This window comes from Poecilia latipinna, unplaced genomic scaffold (genome assembly GCF_001443285.1).
Source record: "Poecilia latipinna isolate Pla-1442-1.1 unplaced genomic scaffold, P_latipinna-1.0 Scaffold430, whole genome shotgun sequence".
Lineage (NCBI taxonomy): Eukaryota > Metazoa > Chordata > Actinopteri > Cyprinodontiformes > Poeciliidae > Poecilia > Poecilia latipinna.
In genome coordinates this window covers 175,782-193,998 of record NW_015113046.1, presented here as the reverse complement: position 1 = coordinate 193,998, position 18,217 = coordinate 175,782, and the positions used below count along the sequence as shown (strand labels likewise).

General features: G+C 38.3%; 2 protein-coding genes across 7 annotated transcripts in view; both read left to right on the top strand.

Annotated features, from left to right (window-relative positions):
* insc (INSC spindle orientation adaptor protein) overlaps nucleotides 1–2,444 on the top strand; it is a 69,099-nt gene extending 66,655 nt beyond the window's left edge. For all 3 annotated transcript variants that reach the window (XM_015038127.1, XM_015038129.1, XM_015038128.1), the window contains exon 13: nucleotides 1,675–2,444. In XM_015038127.1, coding sequence (XP_014893613.1) covers nucleotides 1,675–1,803 — 129 coding nt within the window. In that variant the 3' untranslated portion in view covers nucleotides 1,804–2,444. The remainder of the gene's footprint in view (nucleotides 1–1,674) is intronic.
* A 1,244-nt stretch (nucleotides 2,445–3,688) lies between these two features.
* Nucleotides 3,689–18,217, top strand: part of LOC106950937 (ethanolamine kinase 1) — a 58,520-nt gene continuing 43,991 nt past the window's right edge. For 2 of the 4 annotated variants that reach the window (XM_015038123.1, XM_015038124.1), the window contains exon 1: nucleotides 17,407–17,806. In XM_015038123.1, coding sequence (XP_014893609.1) covers nucleotides 17,666–17,806 — 141 coding nt within the window. In that variant the 5' untranslated portion in view covers nucleotides 17,407–17,665. Of the gene's footprint in view, nucleotides 3,757–17,405; nucleotides 17,807–18,217 lie in introns of those variants that run through there. The other 2 variants (XM_015038126.1, XM_015038125.1) reach the window with 2 other exon arrangements.

Genomic DNA, 18,217 nt, shown 5'->3' with positions numbered 1-18,217 from the left:
AACATGTCGGCGGTTTCTATATGCTTCTGTGCTTGTTCTTTCAGAGCTCCGAATGGCTTTCGAATGACCCTGTGTCCTCAAGACAAATAAAAAGTCTTTCAAAACATTCAAATTGCCTATTCCATTTAATGTCAGACATTCTCCTCTGTAGCCATAAAGGATCTCTGTGGCGTAGCGGTAGAATTATTTGGCAGACGCGCTGAAGATGGGTGCAAAGAGCCAAGGTCCAACTTAATTACTTGTATGAGGCAATGTTTGAGGCATGGCAATATATCACGAGCTCGGTAACTTGAAGCCGAGATACAGAAGAGGGTCCGCATCGTCTTAAACGTGTTGAGTCGCAGAATGTATATAGAATAAGAAAGAGCTTTGTCCTCTTCTGAATCCATCAATCATAATGATTATGATGTGGTGATTTCAAGTGCACGTCGGCTAGAGGATTAATTGGGCTGAGAAATGCCCCTACTCGTCAGTCTTTTCACATTAATGCGATTCCATTTTATCCCTTTAGCCAGGGGTTTGGCGGTGCCAGCGTAGCGTCTACGTCGGCCTTCAAAGGACACACAGCTTCTTACGGATCATTTCCAACCTTAAAGTGGCAGTGTTATGCATTTTCCAGGCATATTGTTCCATTTTATAGCACAGTCAAGTAACTATGTTGCGTTCAGTTGTTACAACTTTTTTTTAAAAATTGGGCCTCTGTCTCTTTAAGAAGCTCCTGCTCATTCTGAAACTCCGCCTTCAGGAACTTATCACAACATTGCTCCTCTATTAACCCTTTAACATTTTTTTTAGCACTTAGCAACAACCCAGACACAGAAGTCAGAGGTGTGTGCAACATAATCAATCACCCGGCCAGAACAAAATTATAAAACATAATTTAAGGAAGCTATCATGCAGATAATTTGCCCCATGGAATTTTAATAATCGAGATACTCGAATCATTTAAGGAATCATTACAGCCCTAGTCCCATCAGATCGTTTTTTGAAGAAAAAATGAACTCCCACTGGACCAAGAGAAGTGGCTTTACGTCGCCGTTTGTGGATGTGCATTAGATTTATGGATCTACCAGAAATGTGCAAAAAGGCTCCCAGTGGATCCTTTGTATGTTAAAAAAAAAACAAGAACAAAAGACGCGATTAATTCCGTTAAAATTTTTAATGTGTCAACACTTTAAATTTGTTATGTGTTAACTTAAGCATAGCACTTGATCAAAATTAACGTGCTAATAGTAGATTTAATCCAACATGTTGTCTTTCGCTCTCATCCAATGCAGTTGTTTGTGGATGTGCGTCAAATTTACGGGCGTACCTTTGAATGTGTGCAAAGGTTCTGGCCAGAACCTTTTTATGTAAAAAACAAAAAACAAAAAAAAGGCATTAATTGCATGAAAATTTACTTACAATTAGCTTTGCTTAAGTTTTACACTTAAGCTAAGTGTTAAAATCTATCATTGATTAATCAAAATTAATTATAATAATTATAGATTTAAGCCAAAAAACACCAAAGGTCTGACTCTTTGCACCATACAGCCCAAGTTGTATACCTCTGTTTTACGCAATGTTACAGAAAATTACGTAGTGTTGCTGCAACCACCCAGAACAGCAAGATGTCAATGTGATCTCAATGCGCAGCATTATTTCTGCCCATGTCTAATGCTTGTGTGTCTCCAGGCGGCTCTGAGGAGGCTGGCGGCAGGCTGCCCGGACAGCATCGAGGCGGCCGACCACCACCAGCTCATCAAACCACGGCTGGTCGACTCTTTCCTGCTGTGCTCCAACATGGAGGAAAGCTTTGTATGACGAGCCGCACATTGTAGCCCTGAAGGAGGACGTCATCAGAGCCGTATCCACGCACATCGGTTTGAACTTTCAAATAAAACTTTGTCTGTTTTCGCCGAATTCGACCGTGGATTTGGCCGCACGGAGTATGCAGAACACATAATTATATGCATGCCTAGAGATGAATGTACGGCTTAACAGGACCACAGACATTGTAAATGTATTCATTGTTTACAGTGCTTAAGGTTAAAAAGAGCTTATCGATTTATTCCGTGGAAAATTGAATATGCCAGTAATTATTGTGCAAATTCTGGATTTATTCTGTCACTGTGCGGTTTCTTTTTGTTCTTCTTGACCAAAGGTGTTTCAAAGATTGTCATTGTTTGTGTGATGAGTGTATTTTACCTGAAAGGTTACATCATTTGAATGTTTGTTTAAGACAGAGTCAGAAATATGAGGTGATTGTCTTGGTTAAAAAAATAATAATAATAAAAAAAAAACATTGGCACATTATGTTATTTCCTTAAACCTATTTGCCATTAATTTCAAATATTACAGTTGCAGCTGCGAAATAAATCTTAAATTAAAAAAAATGCTTTTATTTATATAGATATACCATTATTGTATGCAATGCATTAAATAAAGACATTCTTTGTCAGAGAGTTGAATGTGTTCTGTTTTTTTTTTGTTTTGTTTGTTTGTTTGAGTGGTATATGTTTTTGGTTGAGTCGTTATAGTAGCCAATCACAGACAGGAGAAAAACTTTTATTAGTTTGCAATCTGAGCAGCAAAAGGTAAAATGAAGAAGAAAGTCCCATTTCAGTAAGAGGTTGGAGGAGAGAGATTTGACTACAAGCTCAAGTATGTCTGAATGCTCTATGTTTCATTGTGATTTTTAAAAAAATATTCTTAAAGTTGTAATAACATTTTCTTTTTATAAAATAATTTATCCTTCCTTTATCCATGCAAGACAAGACTATGTTTTTTGACATTTTTCAGGAATACTTTGCCCATTAATTAATTAAATCTGTTTTGCATTTCTGACTATTAAGTAGATTAAAAAGAAAAAAAAAACAGCAGGTAAGTCACAGTCATGCAAAAGGTAAAATAGGGTAAAAAAAAAGTGAATTTGTATTTTTATTATTATTATTATTATTATTATTTACTTGCAGAATAAAGTTGAAATATTTAGAATATAGTGGACGTGGTGATGCAAAGGCCCATAAAACATTTTAAGTTCAGACTAAAACTGAAGATTAATGGGATTTTATGCCTCTTTGAACAGGTTGGGATATGTCTGTTGGGCTACACAAATCAAATTCATGACATTTGTTTTGCACAAAAATATTTTTTAGATTATGTAAATTTTGTCTGCTGACTTCTGCCTATTTTCAGAATGGGCTGTTTTAGGGCCTTGTTGCTTTAAATCCAAATAAGCTGCTGCTGGCCACACCTCCTGACTCAACCTTTAACTTTTATTGGCTGCAAACAGATGTGCAATAATACAACTGTACATCTTTGAAAAGCAGAGGTAGAGTCTCTTGCACAATCAACAAGAATGCTCCACGTGGTTTCTGGATGGTAAGTCAACAGCAAAACACTTGTCTTTTTCAGCAGCCATTGTATAGTGAGTGCATACAGCGGTAAAACCGAGCTCAGGTTGGGTTGATGGGTAATACTTTATTAGTCCCACAAATGAGAAATTTAACATTGCAGCCAATACTCCACAAATTGCCGTTGCTATTAGTTTCCACTTTTGTTTTTATTAGCTTACTTTGTGTTGTTATTGTGATTTTGTGATGTTGCTGTGGACTCTCATTGCCTCAAAAATCAACTCATAAAAGGCTCGATACGCTATTACTTCCGTAAACAATGCGCTGCTGTGTGACGTTAACGTTCTACTTCTGCGCATGCGGGTCGCTTTCGGACGTAAACCATTCACGCAGAAGTCTCATTGCGGTTGGGTTTAATTTAGTAAGTATGAACGAAGACACACACACACACAATAATAATAATAATAATAATAATAATAATTTCAGAAACGAAAATCAGAATTGAGCATAAAGAACTGCTAAGTGAACGAATAGCCGTAGAGGACAAAGTGAAGCTGCATCAGTTCCATTTCCCTCTCTGCTCCTTATGTTGCTAACTTTCGGGTTGCTTTGTGTAAAGGTATCTGGTGAATAAAAAGTTCTGCGCCCAACTCGAAAAGATATTGAACTGAGGAACAAGCTGAACCACCCAGCCTCCTCTCAATAAATTCATTAAAAAAAAAAAATCTTCTTTAAACTCACGAATGGTCTTGGACGTGATGCAGAAAGCAGCAGCAAAGAGGCTATGTGGAAAACCTCGCGCTTTGTATTGTCATCTCTTTGATTCTTTTTCTTCTCCATAAGGCTTCCTCTCCTCGGAGAGACAATTGAGGGTCCTCTTGCTTTTCTTTTTCTCACCTAAGGGCATATGCTGAGCCTGGACTTGTTACACTCCAACCACGTATCGAGACAATTCAAATGCTTCGCGCGCGCGCGCGTGTGCGAGTAAGCGAGAGGGGAGCGCGCGCGTGCGAGTTGTCCAGCTGTACACGTGGGACCGCGTTCAGAGGCTTTTGTGATAGAATATGCTCCTGCCTCGCTTTGTTGAGAACCAATGAAATATGTATTGACGCAGAGGAGGACTAAACAGACAGTCTAAAAACACAGGTTCCTTTGATATTGTTTTGCCTTGACCATGACCACGAGGACCAAGTATTGTAGCTTTTGAGTTTCTCTCGGTTTTTGCGCTCCTGAACTTTCACTTTCCTCCCTTTCCATCGTCTTTGGTACACATTGTACGTTCCGTTGTAGACCTCCTCCACGAGTGAAAAGGGCCAAAATTACAAGGTGGCGACTGAATGGGGACGAGAAAAGAAACACCAACGAGGCTTTAGCTGGTTTTATTTTTTATTTTACAGGAAAACCTCGGTGAATATCAACACAATCCCTCTTGTTAAAACCGATCAAATTAATTACTCGTGCATGAATAGGCATCGCTCCGCCCCCCAGAGTCAAACTTTCTGTCATCTTCTCAGCCTGGAAGCATATGTCAGAGACATTTTGTGAAAGAAAAGCATCTTAAGAGTTGGAATGCTTAAATCTCTCAGGGTTTGAATATTTTATGTGTCACATCTTTTTTGCCCTTTTTCTCGTCTCTGTCTTGCTGTTTTTAATTGAGGGAGCTGAAAAATGATAGAAACCTTCGAACTTTGAAACGCCTTTCAGAATCAGACGCGTTAGCCTTTGCTTTTTTTTTGTGAAACTCTCAGATTTGTGTGAAGAGGAATTCCTTTGGCTGACAGGCTAAAAGTGATGCAACATCCCGTTTCCACTGATTCCAGTTCTAATCTCCATTTAGTCAGATTACAGCTTCTGATCCTGATCAAACCAAACTGACTCTGGGAGACCATACAAAAGAATATTTATCAAAATCAACTAAATGGCTCATTTAGTCATTATGTGTCCACAAGCTTTGCACTTTTAGAAAGCATCCATGAACATACATTTTCAAACTGGCCTCAAATTAGATTTATGTCAGGACTTTAGCTGGGCCATTCTAATAGATAAATATGCATTGATATTTTATTGAAGGTCTGGCTGTTTGTTTAAACATATTTTACAGCCACATCGTATCATTTTATAGCACAATCAAGTAACTATTCAGTTATAAAAATGCTGCATATCTATCAAAAACAACTTAGGAAGTTTGACTTTGTAATTTAACACCTTGAAATTGGACGTTTATCTTTTTAAGAAACTCCTGCTTTTTTTGAAACTGCGTTCAGGAAGTCATCACAGCATTAACCCTTTAACAAAGTTGTTTTTATATATTTGCACTGGGGAGGAGCTCATATAATGCACTCAACAGTTCCACTAAGTGTTTGCTAATTGTTGCTGGCTAGTTTGAAGGAGCCGAGTGTGGGAGTCGCAAGTTTGAGCTGGTCTGTCAGGCAGAAACTTAGAAACTGTAGCTCAGAGGAGGAGCTGCATATCGAAGGCGGTGCTAGGTCCACTCAGGCGTTTTGCACAGCTGAATGGTTGCCATGGAGATTAAATTATTTATCAAACATGCATGAAAGAATCAAAGCAACACTCCAGATATGTTTTTGATGAGGGAAAAACCTTATAACATGACGCTCAAAAAAGTTTTTTGTTTTTTTTCCACTTGAATAATGTCCTGCCACTTCGGGAAAGCAACTAAAATTCTTGCAGACCCAGAATAAAAAAGCTTATATATGTTGGAAAGTCAATAACATGGCCAAAGGAATTAAATCATTTCCCCACAACACTAGTAAAATAATACAATACACACATACAAACACACACACACACACATTTCTCTCGCTGGTCCCATTGGCTTCTTTTCACGCGTCGTCTTCATTAAGGTATTCCATTCCACCCCGGCCCCATTATCAGCCAAATATATTTAAACACACGGTCACACACGCACACATGGCGAAATTCCACTTTTCTCTCTCTGTCTAAGCATCTCAGAGGATTTGAGGACAGATTGTTTCTCCACTAGACGACCGAGCGACTGAATTTTATTTATTATTTTTGTAGAGCTGCCCATAACTTGCAGACAGTAGCGAACCGCCGGGCCGCGTGGGCAAACTGTCAGTGTCCGCAGTTATGACGGAACATATCGTGTTACAGCCCAGCATCCATCGCCTTTGGGTTTTAAACGTCTGACAAGACTTAAGTGTGTTTGACGCCAGTTTGGACCGGTAGCAGTTTTGTCTAGTCTCTAGAGTGTTTATATTTTTAGTGACATATTAGTCCGTTTTTTTTTTTTTTTTTTTTTTTTCTTTTTTGTAACTGCGGGAGAAAAAAAAGCGACAATTTCCAAAATTCACTTACCGTGTGCTAAGTGAGTTTTTTATTCCCTCCCTTTGGATTTTAGTTGCTTTCCCGAAGTGGCGAAGATTGCCTGTCGCCGCTGGGCATTCTCGACTCGAAACACTGATTGGTTATCACTTCATGACAAAATATATACAACAGTGTCAACAACTAACTTTTAATTTCCTGTCTCATTTTTTGAAACGAGTAAATATTTAAAAGAGAATCAAATTTTACAACAAATTTTTGGAAAGTTGAGTTTATTTTCATGAGCAACAGCCAGGCCTGATTGCTGCCAGACCAGTACAAACAAGGAACTTCTTAAATAATATGACAGTATTTTGTATTTCAGTGTTTACTGAACATTATAAATTACAAATAAATGGTAAACGTTCAAAAGAGTGGGTAGTAGTATAAACTTAAGTCCATGAATTGTTTTAAGAACAAATTGTTGTCAGGTCCCTTTTTGTTATCCAAAGAAGACATAATTTTTAATGAGCATTGATTGGAAAAAGAAGCTTTAGTAAAGAGGACGTTATTTAAAGTGCCACGTTAATTCTTGTCAAAGAGGCTCTTACTTTGAAGAAAGAAAGGAAGTAGTTCTTTGGTTGCCATGAAGTAGTCAGCAGCTACTACCAACACGCCCGGTTTCTTTGGTGACGTGACAATCAAACTCTGACGTGAACCAAAATGGTTAACTCTGGTCTGCCTAAAATCCAAGGTCTCGATTTGGGTGAAGTGAACTCTGGCGCGGTTCAAATGCCAAGCAAACTGGACCACTGGAAGAAATACTACAAATGCTAAAATCTGACACCACTCCATTGTTGTTTACATTTTGTTAAGAGAAAAATTGCACTCTGTGTCTTTTAGAGGTTTTTGTGTCATTTCCTTGCCACGGTGCTGCCACAGCCCTGTAGGCCACATGGGCAATACATGGGCCCTATATGGTGGTGGGCCCACATGGGTTTGCCCATGTAGGGCCCACGTAAACTGTGGCCCTATATGGGCAAACCCATTTGGAGCCATCGTGGAACCCACGGACACACCCATATGGGACCCATATGTCTGCCCACCTTTCCCCCATATGGGGCCCACCTAGGCATGCTGGCAGGGAGGTGAGGAGGTAAGCAGGATTTTCAATTGGTTTGGTTCATTTGACAAAGTGCAGTGTGAAAGCGAACCACACCAGCTGGAAATGCAACAAATGTTGCAACTTTCCCAATCAACCTGTTACTACCAGACTATTAGGCATTAAAACATCCTTGGTTTCATCTGGGAAAGCACATAAAGGATCGTTTTTAATGTTGCTTTTTACTATTTGGACTACCTTACAATACAACATCTTGAAATTGCAATGCACAAACAAAATGATCCTACAATTATTTTTTTTTTTTTTAAATCTGTAATTTGTCAAATATTTACCAGTTTTACCTGAAGATACTGCTAAAATCTCACCTCATTCTTATGAACATGTGTTGAATGTATCCTTACTAAGCTATTGCATTTTTTTTCTATAGGTGAAAATGTCCATCTAACCAAAAATAAAATAAAAAACAACAAACAAGAAAAACAACCCCTGCATTTCTATTTCCTTTCTCTGTAATGTCCCGACATTCCTATCACGTCCCAAATCAGATAACATTTCCACTCGGTACTCGGCGCCTTTCATCTAGTCAATTTAACTTCAAATATGTGTTTATGTGGCTTCCTTTTCTGTTTGCGTTTCCCCTGCCCTGTGAAACACCTCCGAAGGATTTCATTTACCAGAGCAGAAGAAGAAATGCTTGCCCTCTCCACCGGCTGCCATGCGGAAAGCGCTGCTCAGCTCTGCTCACCCATAAGTGTGGCAACATTACCATCTCTGCCTCAATTGCTCTCTGACACAGAGTGAGGTGGGGTGTTGGGATAAAAGGGGGGATGTCTGCGCCTAACAGCCCAACTGGGGAATTACTCAAACATGCTGTACAGTAAAATTGCCGTCCTCTATCCTAATAGATTGCCGCGTTGCAGAGCTTTAAAACAAGATCCACTATCATTACTTGTTTAATTCCTTCTATTGGAGCGTGTGGCTTCGGATTTCTTCTTGACTTTCTCGTTGGCTGATCAAACGAAGCCCATTGAGCGTGAACAGGTACGGCGAAGTGGATGTTAACAAGACGGGGTACTTGACCAATGTTTTTTCAAATACAGTACAACGCCCACCCCCCTTCATCAAAAGAAACCCAACAGCAGCTCTGAGGGCAGAGCTGTGTGATTTTTCACTAGATGAAAGTGAATATGTAATTAACATGCTATAATTGCTGGCAGTCTCGCTTTTTATTCCAAGATAAAGTGATGCGGCGCTCGCTCTAAAGCCAAGGTCAAGGGCCCAGCCTCCTGTTATACATATTTAATGGACAAAGACAAAATGTGACCGTGTGGCTTACACTATGTCTTTACATGAAGCTGTATAGTATAATACACTTGCTAGTCGTTCAATAAATCACTGCCAAGTGCTGGTCAAAATGCATTATTCATCATTTTTCTATGCATCATCGTGGCTATTTAAGGTTGCTTTAAATCTGTAGAATAGACGCTAGTCAGAACAAAAACTAAACATTGAAATAAAATGACCACCTTTTAACTTGTCTTCTTATTCAAAAACATTAAGAATTCTGAGTTACATTTCATTTCCTCTTAACATATTTTCTGTCTTCCAGTTTTTTTTAAACAGTGATGACAGTGATCTGTCATCTGTCACTTCAAGCAAACGCCCTGAACTTTTTAAACTTAATACAAAGAGTACATTGGAAAGCAACTAAATCAATCAATCAAAAAAAAAAAAAAATTCCATCCGAGCATCATCTCTGGGTTGAAAACCATAATCAGTGAATCTCGCTGTGCTCCAGAGATATGAAGGCTTTGGAGCGCAACTCTACCTGTGCTTCAGTTAACCATAGAATTGCACAAATTGAAATTATGAAAATAATTTTGCATAATGTAAACATAATTTGGAAGAAACTCACGTTTGTCGATTCATTTCTTGCGCTAGAATGAGGTGTTTTTTGGCCATGTCAAAATAGGTGTATTTAGCCAAAGGGCAATGGACACTCTTTGTTTTTTGCATCGCATGATAAACATCCGGATGCTACTACTGGTGGAAACAACAAAGAAGACGACAGGAAATAGTAGGATGATGGGGTTTTTTGTGGGGGGGGGAGGGTGGTTTTGGACAATGTGCAGCTGGTTCCATCAGAGCTGTCACAGCATCTCACAGTTCATAAAAAAGTTGTGTGTTATTCCAACATGTTGTATCCATAGTTCTTCTCTAAAATCGCCGACTGCAATGTCCCCAAAACGCTCCCGTAGCCACTCCCAAGTGAAATGCCTGAATAAGACGCTGATGTCTCCTCTGATGGATGATAGTTGATGAGCGCCAACACCATGGCTGAAATATGAATGTATCTCATGTAACTATTTACATCCATTGCCATGATTTTAATGACTTATCATGAGTACAAGCTTATTCTCGTGTGATCTTAACTTAATTTCGTATTATTTATTACTACAATTGCAAAGTTGTGTTTTCAACAATAGCAGAAAGTTGATAAAGATTTGCACACATTTGTATTGGAAACACAGCTGTTGTATCCACATTAACAAAAAATAAAGATGCATATTAAAAATTATGTAATCTTTTGAATTTTCTTCCTTCTTTGGCTGGCATATAGTTATAAGTGACAGGACAAATGACTCATGGGAAGTTAGTTTTTTATTTATACTTTTTTAAAAACTTTGCATTTAGCGAAATTCTTGACTGGACATTCAGTCATAGTGTTTATTTGTCCATAATAATTATACAGTTGTTTAAAAGAAACAGTACCTCATGGTCTTCTACTTCGAGGCTCCATGTGGGCAAAAACATGACAGAATATTACGATGGTGACAACATTAAAAGAGAAACTGGCTGAGATCAGATTTAGAAATACATTTAGGTTTAGTGAGTTCTTCGGTGCATGGATGACCTCATCTGCTGCGGCTTGAGTGGCTTGGCGGCCTGGCAGGGCCCTAAGGAAGTGGCACACACCGTTTTATTTTACAGACAGAATACAGCAAGTCAAGACTGATGCTTAATGCCTTACAGGTGGTTTTGAAGATGCTTACGCCACTCAATGACGTTACATTGTTTAGAGAACACCAGCTTTATGTATATATGTAAAAGTAAATATAAATTTACCAAAACATTCTTTCATTTTAGTTGTTGGGCATCACTTTAGACTTACTTGCAGTATAAAATATACTCTGAGAAGGACTGTGCATCCTGTAGGGCTGATGGAGCCAAATCCGGACCCACCTAATAGCTTTTCGTTTTATGAACAGTGGTGCCACCAAAGGAGAACAAGGGGAGGCCAATTCATCAATTTGTCTAAACAGCCAGTGAAAAGTTTGCTGGACAATAACTTGTCCCAGAAATGATTGTGATAAGCAGTTATATTGTTATTTTGAGTCCATTTTCAACTCCTGTAATAACAAGGGCTTATTAATGCAAGCATATCCACTCACAAGATTGAAAACAACTAAAGAACGTTTAACACTGGAACTGGAAAACATTTTAAATATTCAAAATAAAACAACCAAAAGGACAATAATTACAAAGGATTATGAATTCTCAAAATTGCATTTCAAAAAATACTAATCACTCAGCTTAGACAGGGAAAACAGGCAAAAGTGGCAGGTAGCGCAAACTATTTTGTACTCGGTGTCAAATGTTTGCAGCGTTTTTCAAAATGCTGAGTCTTCAACAATATGGAGCTGGAAACTGCTGTTCATTGTGACAGATTACACACCACTACTTTATAGCTTTTTATTAGTTATCAACAGGTGACACAAGAAAAATTGGGACACAGTTCAATTATTTTAATCTATACTTTTCAATAACAGAAAGGTCCATCCGAATGAGTATTGACAAAGTGGAATAAAACCTACAGGTTGTAAATGACATCAAAGTGCAACAGAAGAAAATGAGTACAATACTCATTCCAGTGTCCCATCCACACAGCTGATCTCTGGGTGACGATTAATTGCAGATGCAAAGTATTTTCGTGGCTCTTGTAAATCAGCAGCACTTAGCCCCCCCAGCCACTCGCCTCCTTTTCCCGAGAGCCGACGCCTGATTCCTACATGTCACCCTCTCTACGTAGTGAAGAGATGGCGGGCGTCATGTCTGTCCTCGGCGGTCCGCGGCAGACGTGAGAGTTAGAGTGTTAAATGGACTAACTGCTGCCTTTGTCACCGGGGGCCCCGCCGGTGTCTCAAGCCCAGTGATTACTGCCGACCCACACAAAAATTACGTTTGTCTGACAATAAAATGGGACACTAACCTGTCTGAAAGCCGTCTCTTATTTGCCTAGAACAAACGTTTGGCTTCGGGAGAACTGTTTGACACACTTTTCCCCTTGAATAAAGAGAGAAGGCGAAGTCATCCGTTGGCTCACGGTAATGGCCTCTCATTGTTGGCCAGTGAGGATGTGGCGCTATTCATACCGGTGGATGATTGAAAAGAAAATTGAATCTCTTTTGATGTGATAAATGTGTCTATTACTGCATTTGCACACAAAATGTCTGTGGAAATTATAGTGGGGAGGCATGGCTCAGAGGGAAAAATACATAGGGAAGGCATATTGGCTAGATTTTGATTGGAGCCGAAATATAAATATACTGTACTGGTAGTAAAATGAGTCCAAGCTCCCTGATTTTTTTTTTCCACAGGAACTTCACAAATGAAAGGTCTTGAGAGCCTCAATTGTAAGACTATATAAAAAGGTTAAATGTCTACAAAGCGCTGCTGTCTCTCTTCTCCACGAAAAGCTCTTCGATAAAGGACACAACTGTTTGCCATGCAATGAGAGGTTTAGCTGTTGTTTGTTTTATATTATTATTATTATTATTATTATTATTAATTTGAAGAACTCCTAAAGGACAGGAAAATGATGAGAAGGAGGAAATGGAGACATTGTGGTTTATGAAGCATTTCAAAGTGAAGGACAGTCATTTAAATTTCAAAGGCAGCTGACAAAGTACTGAGTACGACGGAGTATTAGGGCTGCGCTATGAAAATAACAAAAGTGAAATTACGACAATAAAGCCGCAATATTACAAGAATTAAACTGTACAAGGAAAAAGAACATTCTCTTAGTATTACGAGTAAAGTCATAATGCTACCATAGTCATAAAACTCTTGTAACATTACGACTTTATTCTCAAAATATTTATTTTATTCTTACATTATAACAACTTTATTGTTGTATTATTTCAACTGCATCCTCATGAGTTATTTTGATTTTATTCTCGTACAAGTTTATTCTTGTAGTAATCTATTTTTTATTTTCTCTTAATGCTGCCTCATAATATAGAGTAAAATTTCTGTGTAAACCATATGAACATTGGTTTTCGTCTGTCAATGATTTATTTGGACCATAAGCTTTTCTTCACAGAAAGATTACGTAACTAATATCTTCAGCGAATAAAACCAACAACACTAAAGTTTGCAGTGTCTACAGAAAGTACTCAATCCCTGGGACTTTTTGCTGCTTTCACAAATCAATCATTATTAACAAAATAACGAAAAAAAAAACTACTTTAAAGTCTTAAGGCTTTCTGAAGCCCCTGATCTGAACTCTACTTACAATTCGTGGTTTGTGCCATGAAGGCGACCGATTCTAATAAACTACCAGCGCTGCCAAAAAGCTTTAAGAAGTTTGACCTTGAGGGGTTGAGAGGAAAAGCCAGCTAAAATTTCAATCCTGCACATCTAATTCTTGTTTCCAAAACTCTTTGACGAGGTATGCTGTTTAGTCAATTCATCTGAAAAATTGGTTTCAAGGTTTAAGAAAAATAATTAAAAAAAAAAAAAAAAAAGGAATATGGCATTCGTGGTCCTGATGACTGAATGTAGACATGCTTCATCAGTATTTCTATCACATATTGTTCCTCAAAGAGTCTTTGTTAATGTTTTTCAAAAAGTCACTTCTTTTAAGGAAATTTTTTGAAGGAAGTATTTGGAAGTAGTTTTTCTTGGATTATTACACTTTCAATCAAATTATTCCGATCTTATTTGGTTTAACAGCTACTTAAATGCCAAGGTCATTTTCAGAGTTCAGGCTCTCTGTATTTGCTCATAGTAGTTCTCTATTGAACCTACAGAGGCAAAGAAGAGGAAAAAAAACAAACATCACATCCTATTAAAACTCATCTCCTTTGCAATAGATTAAAAAGAATATTTTCATTTCATAATTCTTTAACATTGATGGTATGGAAATAATTAAATACTTTTTTTCTTTCTTGTTAGTTTTCAATGCTAAAGCGCTGTTTGTTCCTTATTTGTGGCACAAAAACCTCATTAATCATCCATTATTGTGTTTTGTGTGTTTCTTTGATTGGAATTCCAAGTATAAATGATGCAATTAAAATTCCATACCTTTTAATTTATCAAGTCTCTGCCAGAGATCTTGTGAAATATGCACTTTGTGTTCTGGTTCATGTTTATGGCGTTGACTGGAACATCTGCGGTAATCACTGGTAAGTATAGACTCGCTGTGGTAAGAATCCCACTCACTACAATCACCCTCTAATTTTTGTAGCGCAGTACCTTTTGTCTATTTTCTTATAACTGTTTTTTAGGTTGTCAAACTGCTAATACACACGTAGACAGCGATGAAGGTGTCCATCTGAATGAGATCAGGATCATGAAGCAGTTAAAATGGACAAAAACAACCTGCAGCTACATCTAGGGGTTCCTATCCACAGCTAATGAAAAAGTTCGATAGCAGCACATCTCTTCATCCAGCTGTGTCGCTAAATTTCCGGCTATTTACTTAACTTGGTCCGCGATGTTAATGGTCTGCCTTTTAATTCTGCTGCAAATTTTTTGTTTTTCTTGGAGGCTAGATCTTGCGTACTTAGCTCCATATGTCAGCATTTTGGTTCCAAAGTGCTGACATATATAGTATTCTTTAACTGTCCCAGAACACAAAACACATACTGGTTTTTCACCTTGAAGTACAGATATTTGTTTCCCCATTGTTCAAATTATTGAAACAACAGTCTGCGTTGCGCATTGAGTTTTCTTTTCTTGGATATTTTCAGGTTAGCTTGACGATGTCTGAGTTTTATTCACTGGCAAAATCAAAAATCGGATTGAGGTGAAGCTGTTGCACTCTTGTGGCGAGAAGCCGTAACGTCTGGTAGCAATCGGAATACACTGGGAGATGTAGTTTATAGTCAATTCGTGTTTTAAACTTATTTTAAGTCAGTCATGGGCCTATCAAACTGTGGGGGGTCCACACAAAGTGACGTGGTCACATGTGTCTTACTGTACCCATTATCTGTTCTCCATAATTCCCCCATTCAGCTGTGTTTGAGGAGACGCATTCACAGCAAATAACACACACACACACACACACACACACACCGAATCCAGCCCTCCATTCTGACCCTTACATTTTTAATCAGCACACTCATCCCTCTTTTTAATACTCAACATCTTTGATGATGAGACAACCTTTGATGGCAAGTGAATTTTATTTGGGTCTGGAAGCCTGCAAAGCATACGGCTCGAGACGATCAGCGCGTTCGTGACTTCTAGGCAATTACTGTAATGATGCAAAGTGGTAAACACTGGGCCAGCACGTAAATAATTTAACAGGCTGAAAACATGCTGCTCCAGTGTTTACCAAAATCCGTTTCAGTGCTTACAGACTGATCACGTGGGAACCTTTCATGGCATTGAGCTAAAAGGAGAGGTCATGCTTGAACTGCTTGATTGTATGATATTTAAATGTGACGGACAATAGCTCCAGCTTTTCTTTGAACTCTTCGCTCAGGCCAGGAGAGCCAAACGTAATGCATCTGAAAAATGTTTAGAGAGCGAAAGTCTTTTAATTGACCAGACTTTTCGTATGTTTATAGAGTCGTTTTAAATGGAGCTCGGTAAAATAAACTGTAACCCGAGTTTCTCATTGTTGGTAAAATTTTGGAATCAAGTGGCGTTACAAAGTGTCCATCAACGTTGCAGGAAAATCTCATGTGCCTTCATGAGAAAAGAAAAAAACTTGAAACATTCAGTTTTACAAACTTACTTTAGGATTGTCTCTAAGTTAAGGCACAGAGGAAGAACATCCGTAGACTGATTTTAATGTTTTGGTTTTTTTTACAGGAATTTTTAGTTTTACATTAAATGTCTTTTTATGCTGCACATTAACTCCATAGAGTCAAGGAAAAGGATTCATAACCCTTAAACTTTTCCACATTCCGTCACAAAGTAGTCTGTAAGTTCAATAATAATATGTGGGGTATTTTTTTATTTTTTATTTTTCATTGAAGGCTTAATGTACATTTATATTGAATCCCTTTTATTCTGACAATCTTGCATAAAATCCAATTCACCTGCCAGCCTACGGAGGTCATCTAGTTAAATGGAGTCCATCTGTGTTTACGTAGTTTTCAGTTTGTCTTGTTATGGCCTCAGAAGTTTGTGAGAGAAAATCAGTGAACACAGCCTGGCCATTGCCTTCCACTTGATTCTCATTTCCCATCACTGTTCCTTGTGGGATTTCTCCCATTGAGCTGGATTTCTTGAGTAAAATTTCAACTGGGCCAATCAGCAAACAGAAGGAGAAGGCTTCCTGCGCTGTTTTAGAATTGTCACTGGGATGTAGTTTTAGCAATCGCAGTGGAGAAAGTGAACAAAACTGCTCCGTTCATGCTGGCTACTCTTCCAAATATTGAGCAGGTAAAGTCGAAACAAGAACAAGCGCCTTGTTCGGCTTAACGTATCTCTCTTCGCAGTGGGGGTTCATTGCTTACAGCACATGCAATTTCTGGAAACGTTAGATTTGGGTAAAATCAGATCCAATGATTTAAAACTTCAACAGAGTCCACGCTCCAGGAAGGAATCGTTTCTTAATAGCGTTTAGTCCAAACCCTCTGGACGAAGGAAAGCGTAGAACAAGAGGCTGTTTTTTTACGAGGCTAGCTTACATGTCACAGCATGGTATCAGAATCAACTTTATTGGCCACAATTTTTTAGAAAAACAAGGAATTTAATTTTGGTTACAAGTGTCTACAGCAGAATAGCATGTGCATGTATGGGCATCTACATCAGTTTTTGTACTAAGAAAATTTTAAAAAGGCGCTTTGGGGTAGTGTAATGTGATTTTTTTTTTCACAGCAGAGCTCAAACCAAATCGGGATCTTTGTTCACGCCCTGTGTTCATTCAATCCGTCTGAGGTTATGCTGTTTCACAGAGCAGTTTCTGCAAAAAACATTTTATCTCTGCATGTTCCACGATTTACAGCAATGCCCTGAAAATGTAGTTCTACAAATTCTTGGCTCACCGAAGATGAGCACTAAGGCATGACACGTTTTTCAGATTTTTCTTTGTATTTTTTTCTTTAAACTATGTATCTCTTTCTTTCCTCTTTAAGTTTATGTTCTATTTTATGTTGGTGTAACAAAAAAAAAACAAAAAAAAATACTAAATCAAACATAAAGTAAATTTGTCTTGTGATCAGAGAATATGCTAAATAAATTAAAGGGTATGGCTATTTTTGCAAAGCACTTTCAATATTTCTTTCTTTCTTCCATCTATTACTATCATTTATGGGCTAAAGTTACTTTTTCCCTATTAAATTCTGGCTGCAACCTGCTGGTTCCTGCTGCTGAACTTGACCCCATTGGTAGTTAATAAGTAAACTCCTGCAGAGTGGCTGAAGATGCCCACAGGAACGTTGGCCTCTGCTGCTGGGTCACACAAATTAACAGTTTCACCGACTTCCAAGTGCCACAGATGGCTCCTCTGAACCGAGCAGAGGCATTAAATGATGAGTTCATTTAATGCAAACTGGAAAAAATTCTAAAGCTGTATGAAAAAAAGTGGCTCAGGCGAACTTTTAAGCAGGCGCCGTATCTGGACACGTTCCAGCTGGTGAGAGGGCAAAAGAAGTAACTGAGAGGTTTGTTTTCTCTGTCTGAAATGGACCCGGAACACGGAGGTTCTGGGGATCAGCTCCTCCATCTGGACATTACCGTTGACGAGCGTGAACCCCGGAGAGGAATCTTGGACCTTCTGAGCAAACTCCGTCCTGAGTGGAAGACGCCGCACATTCAGATGAAGGTATGCCACCGACCGTACGGACTGATTTTAGTCTGTTTCCACTGACTTCATGTGTGATTGTTGAGGTCAATCTTTTACTTTTTAACTCCAAGCTCAGGCACAGCTGACAGGAAGTGATGTAATGAAAATGGAAGGTGATGCTCCTATTTGAAAAAAAAAAAAAAAAACAGCACACAATGAACACTATTCAACAGTAATTTAAGTATATTAAGCAGAGAATGTAATGTTTGCTACTCCATTTGTTTAATTTGCTAATAAAAGTCAGTTGAAAGCTTATACGTGTCTTTAAAAAACAAAAATCTTTAAATATTTTGCTTATAAGTTTTTTTTTTTTTTTTTTTTTTTTTTTTTTTTTTTTTTTTTCCCGCGGTTTTTTTTTTTTTTTTTTTTAGCAGGGGGGGGGTTTTGAGG